This window comes from Streptopelia decaocto, assembly GCF_964273445.1.
Source record: "Streptopelia decaocto genome assembly, chromosome: Z".
NCBI lineage: Eukaryota > Metazoa > Chordata > Aves > Columbiformes > Columbidae > Streptopelia > Streptopelia decaocto.
The window spans coordinates 567,793-590,032 of record NC_138657.1 but is presented as its reverse complement, the minus strand read 5'-3'; the positions used below and the strand labels follow the sequence as shown (position 1 = coordinate 590,032).

The 22,240-nt window shown below is 55.0% G+C and overlaps 1 protein-coding gene across 2 annotated transcripts; it reads left to right on the top strand.

The window, feature by feature from the left end:
* Window positions 1-262: 262 nt before the first annotated feature.
* Window positions 263-18,421, top strand: DCAF10 (DDB1 and CUL4 associated factor 10). Of its 2 annotated transcripts, none has more exons than XM_082074750.1 (7): window positions 263-613; window positions 5,195-5,308; window positions 9,426-9,623; window positions 10,044-10,246; window positions 11,300-11,410; window positions 12,422-12,567; window positions 15,263-18,421. In XM_082074750.1, the coding sequence occupies exons 1-7, from the start codon at window positions 321-323 to the stop codon at window positions 15,605-15,607; spliced, it is 1,410 nt and encodes a 469-aa protein (XP_081930876.1). In that variant the 5' UTR covers window positions 263-320; the 3' UTR covers window positions 15,608-18,421. The 2 variants fall into 2 exon arrangements, with proteins under 2 accessions (XP_081930876.1, XP_081930875.1); XM_082074749.1 differs by having other exon boundaries at window positions 264-613; window positions 15,239-18,421.
* The last annotated feature ends 3,819 nt before the right edge of the window (window positions 18,422-22,240 follow it).

The window sequence follows — 22,240 nt, the reverse complement described above, 5'->3', positions numbered from 1 at the left end:
GGGGAGGCGGTGGCGGGGACGGCGGCGGGGGTGCGGGGTGGAGGGGTGGCGGGGGTGCGCGGTGGAGGGGCGGTGGCGGGGTGCGGGGCGGCGGCGCGGGGTGGAGGGGCGGTGGCGGGGGTGCGGGGTGGAGAGGCGGTGGCGGGGTGCGGGGCGGTGGCGGGGTGCGGGGGCCCGGACGCCGTGTCGTGGGACGGTTGTGGGATCCCGGGGCTCGAACCGCGGACTGCGGGGTGTCGGTCACGTGTCCGCGGGCGGGGCGGCGCAGGCGCGGTGCCGCGGCGGAGGCGGGCGGAGGCCATGGCCGGTCCCGCCGCGCCATGAGCGCCAAGGCGGAGGCCCCCTGGGCGGGGACGGGCGGCGGCTCGGCGGCCCCGGCGCCCGGCGGCATGAAGCCGGCGCTGCCGTCCGCCTCCCCGCGGGCCGCGCCGGGGGGCGGCCTGTTCGGGTGGCTGCGGGAGCGCTGCCTGGGCCGCAGCGCCGCGGTGGAGCCGGCGCGGGACACGTTCCGCGCCATGACCGGGCTGTACGGCTCCATCCAGCCCGCCGACTCCGTGTACCTCAGCACCCGCACGCACGGCGCCGTCTTCAACCTCGAGTACTCGCCCGACGGGTAGGGACGGAGCGCGCGGGTGGGCTGAGCGCGCCCCGCAGGGACGCGGGGAGCGGCGCGGGGTCCTGGCGGGGCGCGGGGAGCGTCGCGGGGTCCCTGCGGGGCGCGGGGAACCCGCGCCCCGCAGGGACCCCGCGCCGCTCCCCGCGGCAGCGCCGGCCCTGCGTTCTCAGTCCGCACAGTGAACTGAAATCGTTGTTACCCTTGTGGCTGGTCAGCTTTTCTGTTCTCAGTGAGTGTTTGTCAGGGGGGAGGTCTGGTCTCCATGAACAGACAGTTTTGCCATGTTTGTGCTGTAGAGCCAAGTTTCAAATCCTTATTTATTCCTCTGTTTTCTGAAGGGGACAAAGTTAAGCTCTGGAAGCTATCAGGACCGTTCTTGGGTGACTGTTGGAAGGTAATTCGTGTTGTAAGTCCCCAGCCAGGTGTGCTGGGTGGTCCTGAGCGCAGGGTCCGCGGTGCTGGGCACGGTGTGCGGAGCTGGGGTCACGGCTCAGCTGCAGTGACCGGACTGGACAGGGAGCTGTGCGCGGGTGTTCTGTGCGGCTGTAGGAAGTGTCAGCTGCAGCAGTACAGCTGAGCTGTGCTTTAACGTTATTTGTGCACGTTTCTGGCAAAAGGCTCTAATACTGTGTTCCTTGTCCCGATGCTTGTGAGGCTGCACGGTGAGCTGCACCAGGGACCTTCCCACCAGAAACAAACCCAGCAAAAAGGTTCTTGTGCCCGAGGGCTGTGTCCATGGACCTGCTGTTCCATGTAGCTGCAGCATGTGGCCCGGCAGACCGGGACCGTGGCACTGAACCTTGGTTGTCTTAATACCGAGTGGAACAGCCCAAACCTTCCTCGCTTCTGTGTGGTTCTCTGCTGGTGAGGCTCAGCTTGGAGCCAGCACAGCGCCCCAGGCTGTTAGTGACCCCCGTGTGTCCCCAGCCCCCCCTGCTCCCGCAGGGTCACAGCAGATCACACAGGATCCCAGGGGCTGCAATGGCTCACAGAAGGAGACTCCACACCCGCTCTGGGCAGCCTGGGCCAGGCTCTGGCACCTCCAGCACACAAGGTTCTGCTCATGTTCACATGGAGCCTCCTGTGTTTCAGTCTGTGCCCGCTGCCCCTCACCCTGGCCTTGGGCACCACTGAACAGAGTCTGCTCCATCCTGACACCACCCTGACACACTGATCATCGATCACATCCCTCTCAGCTCCTCTTCTCCACTCCGCAGCCCCAGCTCTCTCAGTGTCTCCTCACACAAAGATGCTCCAGACCCCTCAGCATCTCCGTGTCCCTCCCTGGACTCTCTGCAGTGGTTCCTTGTCCCTCTTGACCTGGGGAGCCCAGCACTGGCCCCAGTTCTGCAGATGGGGCCTCCCCAGGCAGAGCAGAGGGGAGGAACAACCTCCCTGACCTGGTGTCTGGAGGGGACCCTGTGTCCCCCGTGTCCCTGGGCTGTGCCCCTGCAGCTCCCGGCCCTCGGGCAGTGCTGGCCAGGGTCTCTGGACCTGGTGTTGCTGGGTGCGCTGCTGCTGCCTGACAGCGCCCGCCTGACAGCGCCTGCAGGGCTGGATCCTTCTGAGGTGCTGGAGGTTCATCAGCCCAAACGTCACTGTCACGCCGTCATCCTTGGACCCTCTCAGTGCCCGGGACAGGCGGGAGGAGCCGCACAGGCTGTCACGGTGGCACCGGGCTCTGCCGGCCCTGCGAGCTCCGCAGACAGCGCTCTGGTCTCATTCACTGACTGTGTATGCTGGACAAGGTCTGTGATTATTTTCTTCCCAGAGAAGCTGTAAGTGGACACACAGAGGTCTTCATGTGGGGAAGAAAAGGTGCTTTTTAAAAAGGAGGTAATGTCCTTGAAATTGCAGTTTGTGGAAGCTGGTTTGGTTTTGTCAAGTGAATTAGGTAATAGTGAGGTGGGTTGCAAACTGGCTTAGGGAGAGAAGCCAGAGAGTGGTGGTCAATGGTGCGGAGTCCAGTTGAGGCCAGTATCCAGTGCAGTGCCTTAGGGGGCAGTGCTGGGGCCAATATTATTCAATATATTCATTAACGATTTAGACGAGGGAATTGAGTGACTGTCAGCAAGTTTGCTGATGACACCAAGCTGGGAGCAGTGGTGACACTGGAAGCTGTGCTGCCATCAGAGACCTGGACAGGCTGGGGAGTTGGGCGGGGAATAACCTGATGAAATTTAACAAGGGCAAGTGTAGAGTCCTGCACCTGGGCAGGAACAACCCCAGGTTCCAGTATAGGTTGGGAAATTACATATTAGAGAGCAGTGTAGGGGAAAGGGACCTGGGGGTCCTGGGGACAGCAGGGTGACCATGAGCCAGCACTGGGCCCTTGTGGCCAGGAAGCCAATGGGACCTGGGGTGGGTTAGAAGGGGGTGGTCAGTAGGTCAGAGAGGTTCTCCTGCCCCTCTGCTCTGCCCTGGGGAGACCACACCTGGAATCTTGTGTCCAGTTGTGGCCCCTCAGTTCCAGCAGGACAGGGAACTGCTGCAGAGAGTCCAGCGCAGCCACCAAGATGCTGGAGGGAGTGGAGCATCTCCCGTGTGAGGAAAGGCTGAGGGAGCTGGGGCTCTGGAGCTGGACAAGAGGAGCCTGAGGGGGGACTCATTCATGGGGATCAATATGGAAAGGGGGAGTGTCAGGAGGATGGAGCCAGGCTCTTCTGGTGACAACCAGGGACAGGACAAGGGGCAATGGGTGCAAACTGGAACACAGGAGGTTCCACTGAAAGAGGAGAAGAAACTTGTTGGGGTGAGGGTGTCAGAGCCTGGCCCAGGCTGCCCAGGGGGTTGTGGAGTCTCCTTCTGTGCAGACATTCCAACCCGCCTGGACACCTTCCTGTGTAACCTCATCTGGGTGTTCCTGCTCCATGGGGGGATTGCACTGGATGAGCTTTCCAGGGCCCTTCCAATCCCAAACATACTGTGATACTGTGATAAATAAGACACTGATTCTTCCTCCAGACTTTTCTGTGTCCCCGTGGTAATGGTAATGTGTTTGAGTGTCCGTTGTGAAATTAATGTTGGAAAACACGGGTGACAATCAGCTGTGTTCCCAGCCTGAGTGCCACTAACGCCCCGTCGGTGCTGGTGCTGGAGCCTTGCTCTGGTGTCCTCTGCCCATCGCTCCCGTAACAGCACGACCGTTCAGAAAACAGCACTGGCTGTAAGAGAACTCCTGTTCTTTGCAGTTAATAGCGTGTAATGTCCGATCCCCTTCCGCTTCTGGCTGTGTTAAAAAGTAAAACTCTCAAATCTAAACCGTATAAGCTTTTAGTGAAGAAGTGACTCAGTTGCAGAAGGGCTAGAAACTTTAAGTGAGCCTTTGAATCAGTGTTATTTCTGCCTTTAGCGTTGTCAGTCTCCACGCCGTTGATGTGGAGGAACGCGGGGGTGGCGGAGCCGCGGCGGTTGGGCTCTCGGCAGGACGCTGTCCCCACAGCTCCCCTGGCCGCTCTCCGGGGCGCGCAGCCCCAGCGCCGCCCCGCGCTGCTCCGGGGGGTGCGGAGCCAGCGCCGGCGCTGGGGAGGACGAGCGGGGCGTCCGTACCTGCCGGAGCTGGCCTTGCGCGCAGAACCACGAGTCGCAGGCTCCTTTCCGCTCTCTCTGCGGTGCTGTTGTCTTTCTTCAGTCCTTCCTCCAACATTAAGCGAATCTCTTCGCATGAGCAAAGCAGCAGGTTTCACGCCAGAGCTGGTGGTTCTTTGTTCCCAGATGGAGCCGCTGAGTCCGTGCGCTGCGGTGATGGGACAGGTCACTCTCATGTAACTTATAAAAACTGCTGATGTAAACATACTTAACCATGTGATTAAAGTAATGCCATAATTGGATCTGCGATGTGCATAGCTGTTGTAAAACAACCACTTTGCATGTTAGAAAAAATAAGTGAATTAAAAGATCCCGTGTTCTGTCCAGCGAATGCACCAGCTGTGTGTTAATTGTGTCAAGGACAGGGGAAGGTTCGTGGTCTCAGAAAAGAGAAATTAACTTCTCCAGGATGAAACGGCGTGATACTTTCTTCTACATTTTTGTGTATTCTGTGCTTCAGAATAGGCGTCTGCAAGAAGGCAACAAAAAGTTACAAACACTACTGCAGGTTGTGCAGGTTGTAATGCGAACACGAGTGATGAGAGCGGGGCCGGACGCGCGGGTGTCTGTCTGCTCCGGACACGCGGGTGTCTGTCTGCTCCGGACGCGCGCGTCTGTCTGCTCCGGACGCGCGCGTCGTGTCTGTCTGCTCCGGACGCGCGCGTCGTGTCTGTCTGCTCCGGACGCGCGGGTGTCTGTCTGCTCCGGACGCGCGCATCGCGTCTGTCTGCTCCGGACGCGCGTCGCGTCTGTCTGTCTGCTCCGGACGCGCGTCGCGTCTGTCTGTCTGCTCCGGACGCGCGTCGCGTCTGTCTGTCTGCTCCGGACGCGCGTCGCGTCTGTCTGTCTGCTCCGGACGCGCGCGTCTGTCTGTCTGCTCCGGACGCGCGCGTCTGTCTGTCTGCTCCGGACGCGCGTGTCCTGTCTGTCTGCTCCGGACGTGCGCGTCTGTCTGCTCCAAACACGTGTGTCTGCTCTTGTCCCCTGCAGGTCAGTGCTGACTGTCGCGTGTGAACAGACTGAAGTGCTGCTGTTTGACCCAATATCTTCAAAGCACATCAAAACCCTGTCTGAAGCTCACGAAGACTGTGTAAATAATATCAGGTAAGTGGGGAGGAACGAGACACCTCGTGTTTTTCGCGGTGTGGGTGCTGTTACGTGGACAGCGCCTTAGGCTGCCGCTGCGCCTCCCCGGGGCGGGGGCTCTCGTGCAGCCGCTGCCCTGCGGTGCCTGTGCCGCGTCCTCCCCGCGGTGCCGGAGCCGGGAGGCTGGGAGGGGAGGGCAGAGTCTGCAGGGGTGTGTGCGGGGAGGTGGTGCCATCGATGGAGAGGCTGCAGTTCATGGGACAAGAGTGTTATGGTATTATCACCTGCTTTAACTGGCCCTTGGGATGCCCTGAGTGAGCACAGTAAGTCAGAGCGTAATGAGTAACGTGTGGTTTATGTTTGAAGTGCAAGTCTGAGACCATAGCAAGGCCAGATATGTATGTGAATATGGCTGGTGTTTAGAATCATAAGACTAATTGCTATAGCTGCACAGAAACTTCCAAACAAAGGTCAGCTGCTTTAAGTGCAGCTGTGATATAGAAAAACTGGTAAAGTGGAATGGCTTCTGCAATTCAACTTGAACTCAGTATTTACGATTTAAATACTTTGCCTGTTTCTCAGAATGAAGTGGGAAACAGCAAATGCAGGAACCTAAATCGTCAGTATTTTTGTCATGTAATATTTTTCCTTTTAAATGCTGTTATTTCTATGTGTTCTGGGTCTGAGGACAGACTTTCATAAGTGAACTTAGGACGCTTTTTCACCTTGTGGACAGTATTGCAGCCTCTCTTCCCTCAGATCCTCAGAGCAAAATAAATACAAAAGACCAACAAGAAAAAAAACTAAACCAAAACAACTCCAAGAAAACTGTAGAAGCGATCTGAGCATTGCCCCTCAAAAGGTCTGAATAAAATGTGGGGTGCCAGTGTCTTTGTGAATTAATCAGATAAATTAGTGCTTTTCACAAGCTGCTGGTCCTTTTTAGAAGACACTGAAGTTTTACGTCAGTTGGATGTTGTTCAGAAGGCTGAAGTAGAAGCTGGGGCTAGCTGACACAAACAGGAGATGCTGAGACACGGGGGTGTGCGAGGACATGCAGCGTTTCACGTGTGTCGAGTGCCAGGGTCGTCCTTTGAACGTGCTCGGTTTTCAGGTGGAGCAGATGGAAACAAGGGCTCGTTCCCGAGCACCGGAGGGCAGGGGCGCGCAGGGTGCGTGCGGCTGACCCGTCCCCGCAGCCGCGGGCCGGCGAGCCGGCGGTCGCGGTGCGCTCGGTCGGGCCCCCGCGGCCGTGCCCGTCGCGCTCTCGGGACCGCGTCCCGTTCCTCGCGCACAGCAGCCCTGGGACTCCTGCCGCCTGCCCCTCTTAACGGAGCATCTCCCGGGCCAGCCGCGCCATCCGTGAGGCTTTCCTGGTCCCTAAAGGTCTTTTCTCTGTGTAGTATGATTTACATAAAAATACCGGTACTACCTCCAAGCTGGTCACTCTCAGATTCACCGTTATTCACCAGACTAAGGTCATTCCTAGCCACGTGTAGTAAACTTACTGCTTTCCTTCAGAATGCTTCTTAAAGCTGTGTTTCGTCTCTGTAGGATATTGGCATCTTCCTCTGTGTTTTCAACCATGTCCCCACTTATTTGTTGTTACAAACTTAGTTACAAGGAACTTAACTATACTCTGTAATACACGGTTAGTGTGGCATTACCCGGAGCGTTGTTTCTGCCTAGCGAGCAGGACTCCAGGCACTGAATGCTGCAGAAGTTCCTTTGATAAGCACCAAAATGAAAGCCGTACGTGGTGTGCGCTGCGGCGGGCGCCCCGGGTTCGCTGGCCGGGGCTGCAGGTGCCGCTGGACTCGCATGTGATCCTCCCGCGCAGATGCTTTTTTCTGCCTGCATTAGGCCGGGTCTTGAGCTTAAGCCTCCCCTGTGGCAGAGCTCCGTGGCACAGACCTGTTTTGAGGAGCATTCAATAGTGTTTTCAAAACTTGCTAGCTCAGTTTGAGGCCCTCTGTTTTTGTTGCTGTTTTCTTAAGTAGGAAGACTAACAGTTAATCTCTCTTTGCTCTCTCGGTTTCGGTCAGTTGTATATGCCTGAGTCACACGCACCTTCAATTAGCTCTTTTTTAATGAACCCGGCGCACTTGGCCATCCCGTGTCCAAGTCAAAGCCGTTCGCTGCCGCTCGCGTCTCCGTGTCCTCAGGAACCTGTTTGTGGTGGGTGAAGCTGCCTGCAGCGTCCAAAGCAAAGGCCAGCGGTGGGTTTATACAGACGAGGTACACTCTGTTTCACTTTGCCCTGGAAATCTGGAATGTTGAATTCTTCCCATTGCGGAGGGTTATCTTTCATTGGGGTTGTTGCTAGTTTTGCATGATGTAGCCTGGTTCTAGGTCTAAAAGATAAACAGTCTTTCTGGGGGTAATACCACACGTCTCTGTAGGTCATTCTTGCCTCTGTTCATGTGCAGCTACTTGCGGTGTTTGTCAGAGAGGTTTTATTTTCCCTTTTAGAATACATCGGGTGTGTTTTTTTTTTCCCAAATGCCTTCCTTGGGCGTGAATCCCAAACATGAACCAGTGTGCTTTGCCCTTCTAAAAGCATGGACAGGCACAGGTTGCAGTGAGATGCGGTTCAGTGCCGGGGTGGTTCACGGTTGGACTTGGTGATCTCGAAGGTCTTTTCCAACCAAAACGATTCTGTGATCCCATGAATGGGATGTGGTAGGTTCTGACCTGTGTAATGCAAACTCAGTAGCTATCCAGTGACTTTCTCAGTGAACCAAACCACGTGTCTAAGTCAGCTTTCACGCCAAGTCTTGGCTTCACGTGGTGTTTTTGAGAAATCTTGCCTTTGCTTTAGTAACCTCTAGACTCAGTGTATTCGATTTATGACCCAGCTATGCATTTCTAGTGCTGATTCCAGCCCTTCTGTCCCCTTCTGTCTGACGGAGTGTTTTTACGCCAGGTGTTCTTTCCTCCCGTAACCTCCCGAAGGTGGTCGGACTGCCTCACGCTCCTCAGGAGGAGCGATGTGTAAATTGAATTTGGGCTGAAGGCCAGGGGTTGTAATGGCAAAGAATGACCCCCGAGCAGGCTCAGTGCTAACCTGACCAGTGTAGGAATCCAACTAGGGTGGCCCATATTCTTTTCCCATTTGTCATCCTGTCCCGGTGTGACACGAGTGATGATCCTGTCGTCTGTTACGGAGGTGGGAGCTCAGGATCTGCTGAGTGCAGGACGCAGATGCTGCATACGGGGCGCTGTACACGCGGTATAAATCCAGTGCTGCATTAAAGTGTCCTGTAGATCTGCAGCATGGAAACAGTGCAATGCCGAGCAGCAGGCTTGCCTCTCTTGCAGTAGCTTGCGTTTAACAGAATTTCATGTTGTGTTGTGTTTCAAACTGGAGCCACTCAAGTCCCCAGCTCTCTGTTGAAGGGGTCTTCACTTTGAAAATGTGCTCCGAGTGCAGGGAGCTCGAGTCTGTGGTGGGAGGAGAGGAGACGTGCGCAGCAGCCGGGGAGAGCGGGGTCGGGTGTGCGGGCAGAAATGAAGACACTGAAGAGCAGCGTGGGTTTAATTGATTACACTAGGACCTTGTGTGGTGTGAAATGAAGGCAGCATTGCTGTGTCCTCTGTAGTAGCGAAAGGATCCGGCAAAACTGGGCAAGATGGAAGGCAGAACTATGAACGAAGATGGAAGGCAGAACTATGAACGCTCTGGGCTGCTGGGACCTGCAGGGACACCGGACCCGTCAGGGGTCGCGAACGTGACCCGTCCCGGGCCCCTCGTGTGTTACCGAGGCGTGTGCGGTTAGAGCTGAGCGCTGTGCGGACGGACAGCTGGCGGAGCTGACGCACGGACGCCGTGTGGGCGTCTGTCCGGCCGCTGGCGCCGTGTTGTGCAACCTCTGCGCAATTCGGTAAAATAAAGAAAAAAATTAAGGCCAACAGCCAAAAAAACCCTTTCTGATATGCCTCTGTGTTTATACTGGTTTTCTAGTAGATATGTACGACTGGTCCTGTTTTTAATGGAACTGTTTTATTGGCAAGTATTCTTATTTGCTGATTTTTTTGTGTGGCCTCTCTGTTCACTTCTGTGATGGCTTAAATCCCTGCTTAAGAGTTTCTGCATTAGAAAAGGCACTAAGCAGGCACAGTGTTCCGTTCCCAGGTTTCTGGATAACCGGCTGTTTGCGACGTGTTCCGATGACACTACGATAGCACTTTGGGATTTGCGGAAGCTGAACACGAAAGTGTGCACTCTGCACGGCCACACCAGCTGGGTCAAGAACATCGAGTACGACACCAACACGAGGTTACTGGTGACGTCGGGGTTCGATGGAAACGTGATCATCTGGGACACAAACAGGTGCGTGGCCGCCTTCGTGCCGTTACGTTCCTAGAACACGCAAAGATGGGGTTTTCTGTACAAGATGGAAAACTGATTTCCTCGAGTGGTGCTGTAATGCATTCTGAAATGGGGTGGTTAGTCTATAGCCCTTACCAGGAACTTGCATCGCCTTTACAAGGTAATGTCCAGTAACTAGAAAGAAAGCTTTTTTCCTGATGTGCCAAAACATAGTTCTTCCTTTCTGAACAAGTTCTGCCTTTGCTGTTGTGGCAGTATGGACATGTGGCTTCTGCCATTTCGTTAAAATGTGATTTAAGGAGGATAAAGACAGTACTTGAAGTTCTGGGATGAACAAGGATGCTTAGCGCGTTGTGGACGTGATTAGGGACCCGAGTTGAAGGTAGTTGCAGCCGTTTCTTGTGCTTTTTCGCTGTCCAGGTGCACAGAAGATGGATGTCCCCACAAGAAGTTTTTTCACACCCGTTTTCTTATGCGAATGAGGCTGACCCCAGATTGTTCGAAAATGCTGATCTCGACCTCCTCCGGATATCTTCTGATTTTACATGACCTTGACCTGAACAAGTCTTTAGAGGTTGGCAGCTACCCTATTTTACGGGCCAGGAGGACGACATCGAGCTCAGGTGGGTGTTGCGGCAGCCCCGACGTGCCGCGCTCGGCCCGCGGGGCGGCCGGGGCGCTGCCCGCAGCTCCCAGCGCTCCGGTGCTGGGGTCCGCGCTGCCCGCAGCTCCCAGCGCTCCGGTGCTCGGGTCCGCGCTGCCCGCAGCTCCCGGCGCTCCGGTGCTCGGGTCCGCGCTGCCCGCAGCTCCCAGCGCTCCGGTGCTGGGGTCCGCGCTGCCCGCAGCTCCCAGCTCTCCGGTGCTGGGGTCCGCGCTGCCCGCAGCTCCCAGCTCTCCGGTGCTTGGGTCCGCGCTGCCCGCAGCTCCCAGCTCTCCGGTGCTCGGGTCCGCGCTGCCCGCAGCTCCCAGCTCTCCGGTGCTCGGGTCCGCGCTGCCCGCAGCTCCCAGCGCTCCGGTGCTCGGGTCCGCGCTGCCCGCAGCTCCCAGCTTTCAGGTGCTCGGGTCCACGCTGCCCGCAGCTCCCGGCGCTCCGGTGCTCGGGGCCGCGCGGTGCTGCGGGCTGTTCTGTCCCGGGTGAAGTGTCGGGTGACTTCATCACCGCAGGACATGGCGCCTGTGCAGCGCTGTCACCTCACGCTGACCGCCTCTGGCTTTATTGATCTACTGTCCTTGGTCCTGTGATAGAGCGGTGACGGCGTTGGGCGGGCTGGCTGCACGTGGGCCCCCGCAGCTCCCGGCTGGTGTGTCACAGCGGACCTGCAAGAAAGGGGTGTCTGGAACTCCACTGCCTGCTGCTCCTGCTTTGGGCAGCAGCTCTGCCGTTCGGGTGCCAAGGGCCGGGGGACAATTTGTACCCCGGGTTCCAGCAGGGGCTGCGCACAAGGAAGGAGCCGCTGGCCTCTTGCTCCCGGGGCACCGGTTGTGCCAGCGGTTCATTTGCGTGAGGCACAAACAGAACGGTCCTTACAGCCTATTAACTGAGCTTTGAAAAGCGTTTTCTTAACGAGGTGCCCTACCCTTACCTTTACATAGCGTTTCCTAGGAGGGTTAAGCGGGGACGTGTGCAGTAACCGGCTGCGCTCAGTTGTGTGTTCACGCGGTCGGTGCCGTTGCAGACGTAACGTCATCGGGGTCGTCTGGTCCTCGAGCTGCTGGCTCGCCCTGTCACCAGAACGACGCGGGGCCGCTCTCGGAGAAGCACCTGCCACGGTCCTCCCAGCGAGAAGGTACGAGGGGGGTGAAACAGCACTGAACAGTCATGGACTTTGTGTCCACAACAGGCCAGAGTTTGACAGTGAAAAACTGCTTTTTTTTCTCTTAAAAGAATAATGTTGCTGTGACTTCTATTAAAGAAATAAAATATCACGGCACACCAAAGGCTGGAGATCTAATCAGGTTTTTTCTTGAGAAATCTGATTATGGCAACAAGATCTCTATTTTATATTAGTACAGAATTGTTTTTATGCAGCAGTGCTCCCTTTCCCTTGTGTTTTTCACTCAAATAGAGTTCATGTGAGTGACCTTTGGGGGAGGAAAAAAGAAGGAAAGAAAAGGCAACAAATACACACAAAAACCAAAACCAGCATAACATTATGATTTGCCTTTTGTTTTCCTTAACGGTGGGAGTATGTGTCAGCAGGAGGAGTCAATAGCACAGGAAAAGAGTTTGCAAACAGGTATTAAAGTTGGACGGGGTGTTTTGTGAGGTTCTGATCACAAGCTGAGTGCTGCCTAAGCACAGAGCTGAGGAAACCGACGACTGCGCTCTGTAGGTTTCGTCTGAATTTAGGATACGCTTTTCGTGAATCCCATGCAATTTAAAGTATAACGCTGGGTTTTAACTAGTCGTGGCTGTGAGATCCTCAGGCGCACCGTGCAGGGAGGAGGCTGAGCCGGCTGCAGGATCCGCCCGTGGAAGGCTTTCGGGGGACAGGCTGCGGGAGGAGTTCGGAGAGGACACCACCAGAGGTTCCTACAAAAATAACAATCTTCACGTTTGGTTTTAACGATAACGAAGAGCGCATGTGTGCAAAGTTAACTCCCACTTAGTTCACAATATGAGGTGATTTAATGCGGGGTCCTGGAAGGCCGATTTCAAAAAAGGAGCTGTTTGACATCAGAACTGAGCCCACTGGTGTCCACTTCAGTTGTTCATACAGCCTGTTTGGATCTATGAGCGGTGGGTGGTGGGCGACGCGCAGGTCGGTGCTGAGTGTCACCCGTGACTTCCCCCATAGGCGGGTCCCCCAGGAACAGTCTGGAGGTGTTAACGCCGGAGGTTCCTGGAGAGAGAGATCGAGGCAACTGCATCACGTCGCTGCAGCTGCACCCGAAGGGCTGGGCCACGCTGCTCCGGTGCTCGAGTAACACGGACGACCAGGAGGTAAAACACGGGGTTTTGAAAAATACACTGAGATGTATCAATCATACAACCATACTTGGTGTAAAATTAATGCATTTGTAAGAAGACAAAATGCAAAATCCAAATGCAAATTTACCCCAAAAGAAGGAAGTTTCAGTAATGACCTTCTGTGACTTTGTGTCCCGCGTTCAGTTCTTCTGCTGCCCAGATCTTTCACAGAACACATTTTATAGCTCACGGCTCTATGAAGTTTTCAAGCAGTACTTGTGCTGCCTTATACGTGACTTAAAAATACGTGTCCACTGAAATACAGGAGGTGTGAACTTGGAGCAGACAGAGGATTAGAGAGTGGTGTGCGGGTGAACGTGGTGTGAGCGGAGCAGAGACGCCCCTCTGGGCTCCCCCAGCGCCCCGGGGTGTTCTCTGCCCCTGCAGCTGCAGGTTTCCCTCCCTGTGTGCTGCGTTACAGAATCATTTCGGTTGGAAGAGACCCTCAGGATCATTGAGTCCAACCGTAACCCACCCCCAGCACTGCCCCATGTCCTGAGAACCTCGTGTCCGTCTGTCCAGCCCTCCAGGGCTGGTGACTCCAGCACTGCCCTGGGCAGCCTGTTCAATGCCCCACAGCCCTTTGGGGAAGAAATTGTTCCCAGATCCAACCTCAACCTCCCCTGGGCAACTTGAGGCCGTTTCCTCTGCTCCTGGCGCTTGTTCCTGGGGAGCAGAGCCCGACCCCCCTGGCTCCAAGCTCCTTTCAGGCAGTTCAGAGATCAGAAGGTCTCCCCTCAGCTCCTGTTCTCCAGCTGAACCCCCCAGGTCCCTCAGCCGCTCCATCACACTTGTGCTCCAGCCCCTCACCAGCTCCGTTCCCTCCTCTGCACTCTCTCTAGTGCCTCAATGTCCTTCTGATGATGAGGGGCCCAGAACTGCCCCAGGATTGGCGGTTTGGCCCCCCCCAGGTCCCAGCACAGGGACGGTCACTGCCCTGGGCCTGCTGGCCACCCCAGTGCTGGTCCCAGCCAGGATCCTGTGGCCTCTTGGCCACCTGGGCACACGCTGGCTCATGTTCAGCCGCTGTCACCAACACCCCCAGGGCCTTTTCCAGCCGCTCTTCCCCAGCTGCAGCGTCCATGGGGTTGTTGTGACCCCAGTGCAGGACCCGGCACTTGGCCTTGGTGACCCTCAGACAATTGGCCTCAGCCCATCGATCCAGCCGGTCCAGACCCCTCTGTAGGGCCATCCCACCCTCCAGCACATCAGCACTCCCAACCAACCTGGTGTCATCTGCAAATTGACTGAGGGTGCACTCGATCCCCTTGTCCAGGGAACCCGAAGCGATGCCACACGTCAGGGGCAGTGCTGGGTTGTGCTTCCTCAGACTTTGCTTGTTCGTGTTAAAACGGAGTCGCAGTGCGATGGCAGCTGTTATGTGACACTTCACAGTCCGCAGTGCACTCAGAAATAATGGAAAACTTCTTCCTGGGCTGTGCGCAGAGAGCAGGAGCCTGCGGGCTGTGTTTGCTCCTCTTTTGGGGTTCTTTTCCAAGTGCACTGACGGTCTCTTACACCGAAGGGCGCGCGATCCCTCGGGGCACCCGCATTGCACCGGGTGGTCCTCTCGAAACGCCTTTATTCCCTGGGGCTGTTCCAGAGTTACGCTGCGGCGGTTGTGCCGACCGCTCTGCGCTCAGACACAGAGCTTTTGTGTTTGCTTTCCATACACACAGAGAATTCTTTTAATACCTGACCAATAATGAACCGTTTGGTCAGTTTGATAGCTAATGTAAATTGGGATTGGTTGGTTCGGTTTTGGGGTTGTTTTGGTTTTTCCCTCTTTTGAAGAAAGCCACCCTTGTAACCTCCTACAGATGCGTAGAGGACTGAACGGAGGCTTAGCAGATCTTTTATAAACTTTAATACTGGTTTGGTAAACTTTAACTGCTATACAACACAGAATTTTTTGAAAATGCAGATAATATATTGGGTTGGTTGATATTGATGATTGTCCTAGTTATAACTTCACATAGTCCTAATGTCTGCTTGACTCTGCTATTAATATTCATTAGTATTGTTCCCTTTGTGTTTATTGCAGTAGAATACATGGAACAGAACTAAGAACACTTCTTATGGCTTGTGGCTGAAACCAAATCTTCCCACATGATACAGGCTTTGTCACAGAGCTGGTTTTGCATTTGGTTTGAGATTAGATAACTAGATTACAGATTGAAGTCCCTGTCTGTCTCACAAGTAACAAGCTGCCTATAGAGCTGCTCGTCACGTTCCTCCAAACCCGTTTCCCTCTTGTGTGAAGATTTCTTTCCTTTTGAAGTTTATGGCACAGAACGTCCATGGTGAATTACAATTGCAGTACACTGCGTTCTGGTTTATTTTAGATTTTATTTAAATGCTTACTAAATTAGACCAGACACCTGGCCAAAGGATTAGGCTGTTCTCTTTCCAGATGAAAACTATATTTAAGGAATTGTATCTAGCATCCATTTAACTAAAAAAGCAGCTTTGGTGCTGGAGGGTTGTTTTGCGCGGGCGGTTCAGAGCAGTGGCCCATGGACCGGCCCGTCCTCGGTCCTGTGGGCCGCTCGGTGGTCCCGGTGTCGCCGGCGCCGCGGGAGGGAAGGGGCGTTCGCGGTGCTCGGCTTGCCTTTCAACGTTCTCTCTCTGCCTCTCCCTGTAGTGGACTTGTGTCTATGAATTCCAGGAAGGAGCCCCGGTGCGCCCCGTGTCGCCGCGCTGCTCCCTGCGCCTCACGCACTGCATCGAGGAGGCCAACGTGGGCCGGGGCTACATCAAGGAGCTGTGCTTCAGCCCCGACGGACGCATGATCTCGTCCCCGCACGGCTTCGGGATCCGCCTGCTGGGGTTCGACGCACGCTGCAGCGAGCTCGTGGACTGCCTGCCCAGGGAGGCCAGCCCGCTGCAGGAGATCCGCTCCCTGTACTCACACAACGACGTGGTCCTCACCACCAAGTTCTCCCCAACGCACTGTCAGATCGCCTCGGGGTGCCTTAGCGGACGCGTTTCCCTCTATCAGCCAAAGTTCTAGGCACATCTGGCACACCAGGACCTTCAGATGCTTGTGGTTTCTACTTCAGTTTAGTTGAAGTGTGTTGTTTCCGGTGCCCGGGGCCCTGGACGGGCGGTGGCGGGAGCCGCTGACCGCGCCGGCCCCGCGTCGCTCTCCGCGTCCGTAGCGCAACGATTCCTGCAATGCAACTCGAAGGGGATATTTGGGACACGGCGGCGGGCGCAGCTCGGCCCCGGCGCGACGCCTCCCGTTCAGAGGAGCTGGACCCGTCACCGCAGCGCCCGCACCGTTGTTAGATAACGAGCTGCTTTCCTGTGCAACTAACACAGCTAGTAACTGTCACAAAAAGAGAAAAACGTGTTTTCACTTATATCTTGATTTGGCTGTTTGCGATTGGCTAGAAAAATGAGCTTCCTGCGATGTTCTGCCGTAGTTGCAATTCTGTTTTTCTGTGGCTGCACATGTTGTGTTTATTCCAGAAGGAAGCTGTTCTCGGCTCCTCGGCGCTCGCTGGCAAAGCGCGGCACAGTGACCAGTGGCGGTCGTGATGTCCGTACCCGGGGGTCCGGGGTGTCCCCTTCGGGCCGCCTGGTCCCCTTGGCCGCCGCGTTTGCCGGGAGCCGCGTTGGCGCGGGCGCTGCGGGATCCCCGGCGCTCGGGCCGCGTCCCCGTCGGTCCCCGCTGGGCCGTGTGGGCAGTGGCGCCGTCTGCGCGACACCCGCTTGGGTTTAACTGGGCTGAGCCTGAGAGTTGAGAAGCGTTCGCCATTGAGTCGCCTCTGAATGCCAACTTCTACCCCTCTAGCTGATGTAGCTGACGCTGTTCCGGTCTTGTGTGTCCATATCAGTTTATAATGTTCTCATCACTTACACGTTCCAAGATTTATTTTTTGTGTTAGTGTTTCACCAAGGCTTTGCTGATGAATCACACGCTTTACCTACAGAGGACAGTCGTATCCTGGTGCTGTCCGGCCCTCAGCTCCCTGCTCTGCGTGGATGGGGATGCGGCTGCAAACACCCGCGCTCCCCTGCGCCCCCCGACCGTCTCATCCCCCGACCGCGGTGGCTGCTCTCCCTGCTCCGGGCTGCTGCTTCCTCATCAGAATGTGGCCTGTAGTCCCTCTAATGCAGAAATCTCAAATACTGTTCTCACAGGCTTGAACCGTTGGTTCTGGAAGCGACAACGCGCCCGTGGAGCCGGCGCGGTGCGTGGGTTCGTGTGTCCGTTCTCACGGCTGGTTTTGGCTCTCCCGGTCAGGAACTCCTCGAGCTGGTAGATCGCTTGTGACTTTAGTTCTCTGCCTGTTAATATGCACTGAGTGTTCCTTTGGTAATTCTACCTCATGAAAAGCTGTTTCTCACACGCGTGTCGCGCCGAGCCGCCGGCGTTGCCGTGGTCCCACCGGCGTCACCCGCGCATCCACGCACGGTGGTGACGGTGACGATGTGCTGTAGAAGCGTTGCCTGGTTCCCCTGATTACGTTTGTGATAGGTTTGAATTAAATAGGTAGTATCTTAGATTTTGATCATTTGATTACTCCTGTTCAACAATACTTGGGAATTTTCAATGAAGGTTGGTCTGTTTTACCTACGAAGTTCATGTAACACTGAAACAGTGGTGTAGTTTATAAGTGATACGCCTTGCAGTTGCATCTTGGTGGAAGGAGTGACTTCAGTTGTCTCTCTGAATACTGCTACCTTGCCTTATTGAAATAATGAATTGATTTCTTGGTGAGCTTTTGGTTATTTCTGGATAGTAAAGAAATAACAAAAAGTGTATGTTACTGCTGTGTTTCACAAGTTGAATTCTTAACCTTCTGGAAGTACATGAAACTGACTGAAATGAACACCAGAAAACATTTGAAGCGTTGGGTGAAGGACTAAAGCGAAGACCGGCAGGTTTCATCGCTGGTTTCCTCCGGCCGCGCGACTGTTGTCACTTGATCAATTCCGCGGTATTTCTGCTGACGATGGAGCTCTGTCTGATTGTACAGCATGCAGTATGTTTTCCAAATGCATGGTTTCACGTTCATTAACTCTGTAGTGCGATAATCGCTCCGCCCGCAGCGCGGCCGATGGGCGGCGGCACCACGGTGTCGTGCGGCGCCGCGGCACCAGACGCGGTTCCGGGGGCTCCGCCGGCTGCGGGCGCCGCGGGGGGCGACGGGGACGTCCGTGTGTGCGCGACGTTCAGGGACAACCGTGGCCTCCGGACACCACTATTGGGGATAGACGCGGCGACGCGGACACGGGCGCTCGTTTGCACTCTCGGAGTCGCGGTGAGGACAGTTCCGTTGCCTACGACCAGAATTAGAATGTAAACATCAGGTTTTCGGGGTTTTGGGGGGTGGTGGGAGTTTGTCGATGTTGTGTTCTTTTCTTTTATCTGGGAAACACGTGGAGAAGATCCCGGCACCACCGCACGTGGGTCTGTTGCTCTGTGAAATGTGAACTCTTGGCAAAAACAAACACACTTGCCACATGAAAGCTTCTAAAAAACACAGTTTACAAGATTCTGAAAAGTTGGAGTAAAAGTCGACAGCCCGTAATATTTTTGTCCTGCAGGAAAAACAAACTTCTCATTTCTGATCTTAGTCAAAGGTGCATTTTCTTAAGCACTAAGTATCTTCAGTTAAGGTTTTTAATACAAGAACAAATTGTGCATGTAGAATATTTTGAAATACCTGAGATTTCATAGTAAAAATTGTAGCCTTTTAATACAGTATAGGAACTATCAGAACTGCTCTGAAAATATTGTACTTGCAGCCGTACAGTAACTATTTGTGGACAGTTTCTCTTGCTTGCATAATAAATTAAACATTTAATAATTCAATGAATTAAAATCCATTTTAATGTGTTATTTATCTGTTCCCTAACGCTCGCTGGCTCTTGCCTGCGACCCACAACCAAGAAGAGAAGAACGCGCTCGGGGCGGGGACCGTGGCAGCGTCGCGGGAGCTGTGGAGCACGGGGGCTCCGCGGGTCGGCTGTACGACGACGTGACACGGGGGCAACGTGACATCGGGGGTTGAACGGGAAGGCGGATTTGAGCTGGGACAAAGGAACACAAGCAAAGCCGCTGAGAAACGAGCTTTCTGTACCTGGCTTTGCTATGAAGGCGGCAATACCGAGCTGCTGCTGTTCTCTTCACAGGGCCGAGTGCCAGGTCCTGCCCTGGTGGGACAGCCCCCGGTATCGGTCCCGCTGGGTGCAGGATGGAGAGCAGCCCCAGGAGAAGGACTTGGGGGCACCGGGCTGAGAGATCGGCCATGAGCCGCCATGTGCGCTCGCAGCCCAGAAGCCAACGGTGCCCTGGGCTGCATCCCCAGCCCCGCAGGCAGCGGGTTTGGGGGATCCTGCCCCTCTGCTCCGCTCTGTGAGACCCCCCTGCAGTGCTGGGCCAGCTCTGGGTCCTCAGCACAGACACACATGGAGCTGCTGGAGAGGGGCCAGAGCAGCCCCAGCAATGACCCGAGGCTGGAACAGCTCTGCTGGGGACAGGGGAGAGAGCTGGGCTGTTCACTGGAGAAGAGAAGCTCCGGGACACCTTAGTGCACCTTTCAGTGCTTCAAAGGGGCCCATGAGAAAGATGGGACAGACTTTAGAGCAGGGCCTGTTGTGACAGGACAAGGGTGATGGTTTAAACTAAAGGAGGGAGATTCAGGCCGGACATCACAGTATCACAGTATGTTTGGGATTGGAAGGGACCTCAAAAGCTCATCCAGTCCAATCCCCCTGCTGGAGCAGGAACGCCCAGGTGAGGTCGCACAGGAACATGTCCAGGCGGGTTGCAATGTCTGCAGAGAAGGAGACTCCACAACTTCCCTGGGCAGCCTGTTCCAGTGCTCTGTCACCCTTACTGAGAAGAAGTTTCTTCTCAAATTTAAGTGGAACCTCTTGTGTTCCAGCTTGATCCCATTACCCCTTGTCCTATCATTGTTTGCCACCGAGAAGAGCCTGGCTCCATCCCCATGGCACTCACCCTTTATATATTTATAAACATTAATAAGGTCCCCCCTTAGTCTCCTCTTCTCCAAACTAAAGAGCCCCAGCTCCCTCAGCCTTTCTTCATAAGGTTGATGCTCCACTCCCTTAATCATCTTGGTTGCCCTACGCTGGACCCTCTCCAGCAGTTCCCTGTCCTGCTGGAACTGAGGGGCCACAACTGGACACAAGATTCCAGGTGTGGTCTCCCCAGGGCAGAGCAGAGGGGCAGGAGAACCTCTCTGACCTACTGACCACCCCCTTCTAACCCACCCCAGGTCCCATTGGCTTCCTGGCCACAAGGGCCCAGTGCTGGCTCATGGTCACCCTGCTGTCCCCAGGACCCCCAGGTCCCTTTCCCCTACACTGCTCTCTAATACGTAATTTCCCAACCTATACTGGAACCTGGGGTTGTTCCTGCCCAGGTGCAGGACTCTACACTTGCCCTTGTTAAATTTCATCAGGTTATTCCCCGCCCAGCTCTCCAGCCTGTCCAGGTCTCTGATGGCAGCACAGCTTCCAGTGTCACCACTGCTCCCAGCTTGGTGTCATCAGCAAACTTGCTGACAGTCACTCTATTCCCTCGTCCAAATCGTTAATGAATATATTGAATAATATTGGCCCCAGCACTGCCCCCTGAGGCACTGCACTGGATACTGGCCTCCAACTAGACTCCGCACCATTGACTACCACTCTCTGGCTTCTCTCCTTAAGCCAGTTTGCAACCCACCTCACAACTCTATTGTCTAGACCACACCTCCTCAGTTTAGCTGTGAGGATGCTGTGGGAGACTGTGTCAAAGGCTTTACTCAAGTCAAGGCAGACCACATCCACCGCTCTGCCATCATCCATCCACCGTGTTACATTCTCATAAAAGGCTATGAGGTTGGTCAAGCATGACCTACCCTTGGTAAAGCCATGCTGACTGCCCCTAATAACCCTCTTATCCTTGATATGCCTTGAGATGGCACCAAGGACAAGCTGTTCCATTACTTTCCCAGGGACAGAGGTGAGGCTGACCGGTCTATAATTACCCGGGTCCTCCTTCTTGCCCTTTTTGAAGACTGGAGTGACATTTGCTTTCCTCCAATCCTCGGGCACCTCTCCCGTTTCCCAAGACTTGGCAAAGATGATGGAGAGCGGTCCAGCAATGACTTCAGCCAGCTCCCTCAGCACCCGCGGATGCATCCCATCTGGACCCATGGATTTATGAATGTCCAGACTATTTAATTGCTCCCTAACCCAGTCCTCATCGACTAAAGCAAACTCCTCCATTGACCTGGCTTCATCCGGGGTCTCAGGGGTACGGGGCTCCCCAGGACAGCCTCCAGCAGAGTAGACAGACACAAAGAAGACATTCAGTAATTCTGCCTTCTCTGTATCTTCTGCCACCAGGGCACCCACCCCATTCATCAGTGGGCCTACATTGCCTCTGCTGTTAGTTTTATCTGCTATGTATTTGAAAAAGTTCTTTTTGCTGTCCTTGACCCCTCTCGCCAGCTGTAATTCTAAGGAGGCCTTGGCTATCCTAGCTGCCTTCCTACATCCTCTAACAGCAGCCTTATATTCCTCCCAAGTGGCCAGCCCCTGCTTCCATGACCTGTAAACTCTCCTCTTCTGCTTGAGCATACCCAACAGATCCCTATTCAACCACGCAGGCCTCCTGGCTCCCTTCCTTGACTTCCTGCGTGTGGGGATGCTCTGATCCTGAGCGTGGAAGAAGCAACCTCTGAATGCCACCCAGCTATCTTGGGCCCCTTTTCCTTCAAGCAGTCTTGCCCATGGGATTTCCCCCAGCAATTGCTTGAAAAGGCCAAAGTTACCCCTGCTAAAGTCCAGGGTTGCAATTCTACTTGCTATTCTGTTCCTGCCACACGAGATGCTGAACTCCACCATCTCGTGGTCACTGCAACCCAGGCAGCCCTCAACCCTTACTGCTTTGACCAGACCCTCCTTGTTAGTGAGGATGAGATCCAGCAGTGCACCTCTCCTAGTCGGCTCCTCCACCATCTGCATGAGGAAGTTATCATCAATGCACTGGAGGAACCTCCTGGACTGTGGCTGGCTGGCTGAATGGTCCTTCCAGCAAACACCAGGGAAGTTAAAATCACCCACCACAACCAGGGCCTGTGACTGTGAGGCCACTCTCAGCTGCCCATAGAGGCCTCATCAACTTCCTCAGCCTGATCTGGTGGCCTGTAACAGACGCCCACAACAGTGTCACCCCTGCCAGCCTGCCCCTTGATCCTGACCCATACACTCTCAACTCGCTCGTCATCCGCTCCTGGGCAGAATTTAGTACATTGTAGTTGCTCTCTCACATAGAGAGCAACTCCACCACCACGCCTGGCTGGCCTGTATTTCCTGAAAAGGGCATAGCCATCCATGACCACATTCCAGGAAGGAATTGTTGCCCTGAGGGTGGTGAGAGCCTGTGCCAGGTACCCAGAGAGGTGGTGGCTGAACCATCCCTGAGACATCCCAGGCCAGGCTGGACGGGGTCTGAGCACCCTGAGCTGGTGAAGGTGTCCCTGTCATGGCAGGGGGGCTGGGGAGCTGGGGAGGGCCCTGCAGCACAAACCATCTGTGGTTCTATGATCCTCTGGCTTGTGCACCACAGACCCAGCTGTAATGCTTTTCCATCAAGTTTTCATGAAAATGAGACAAC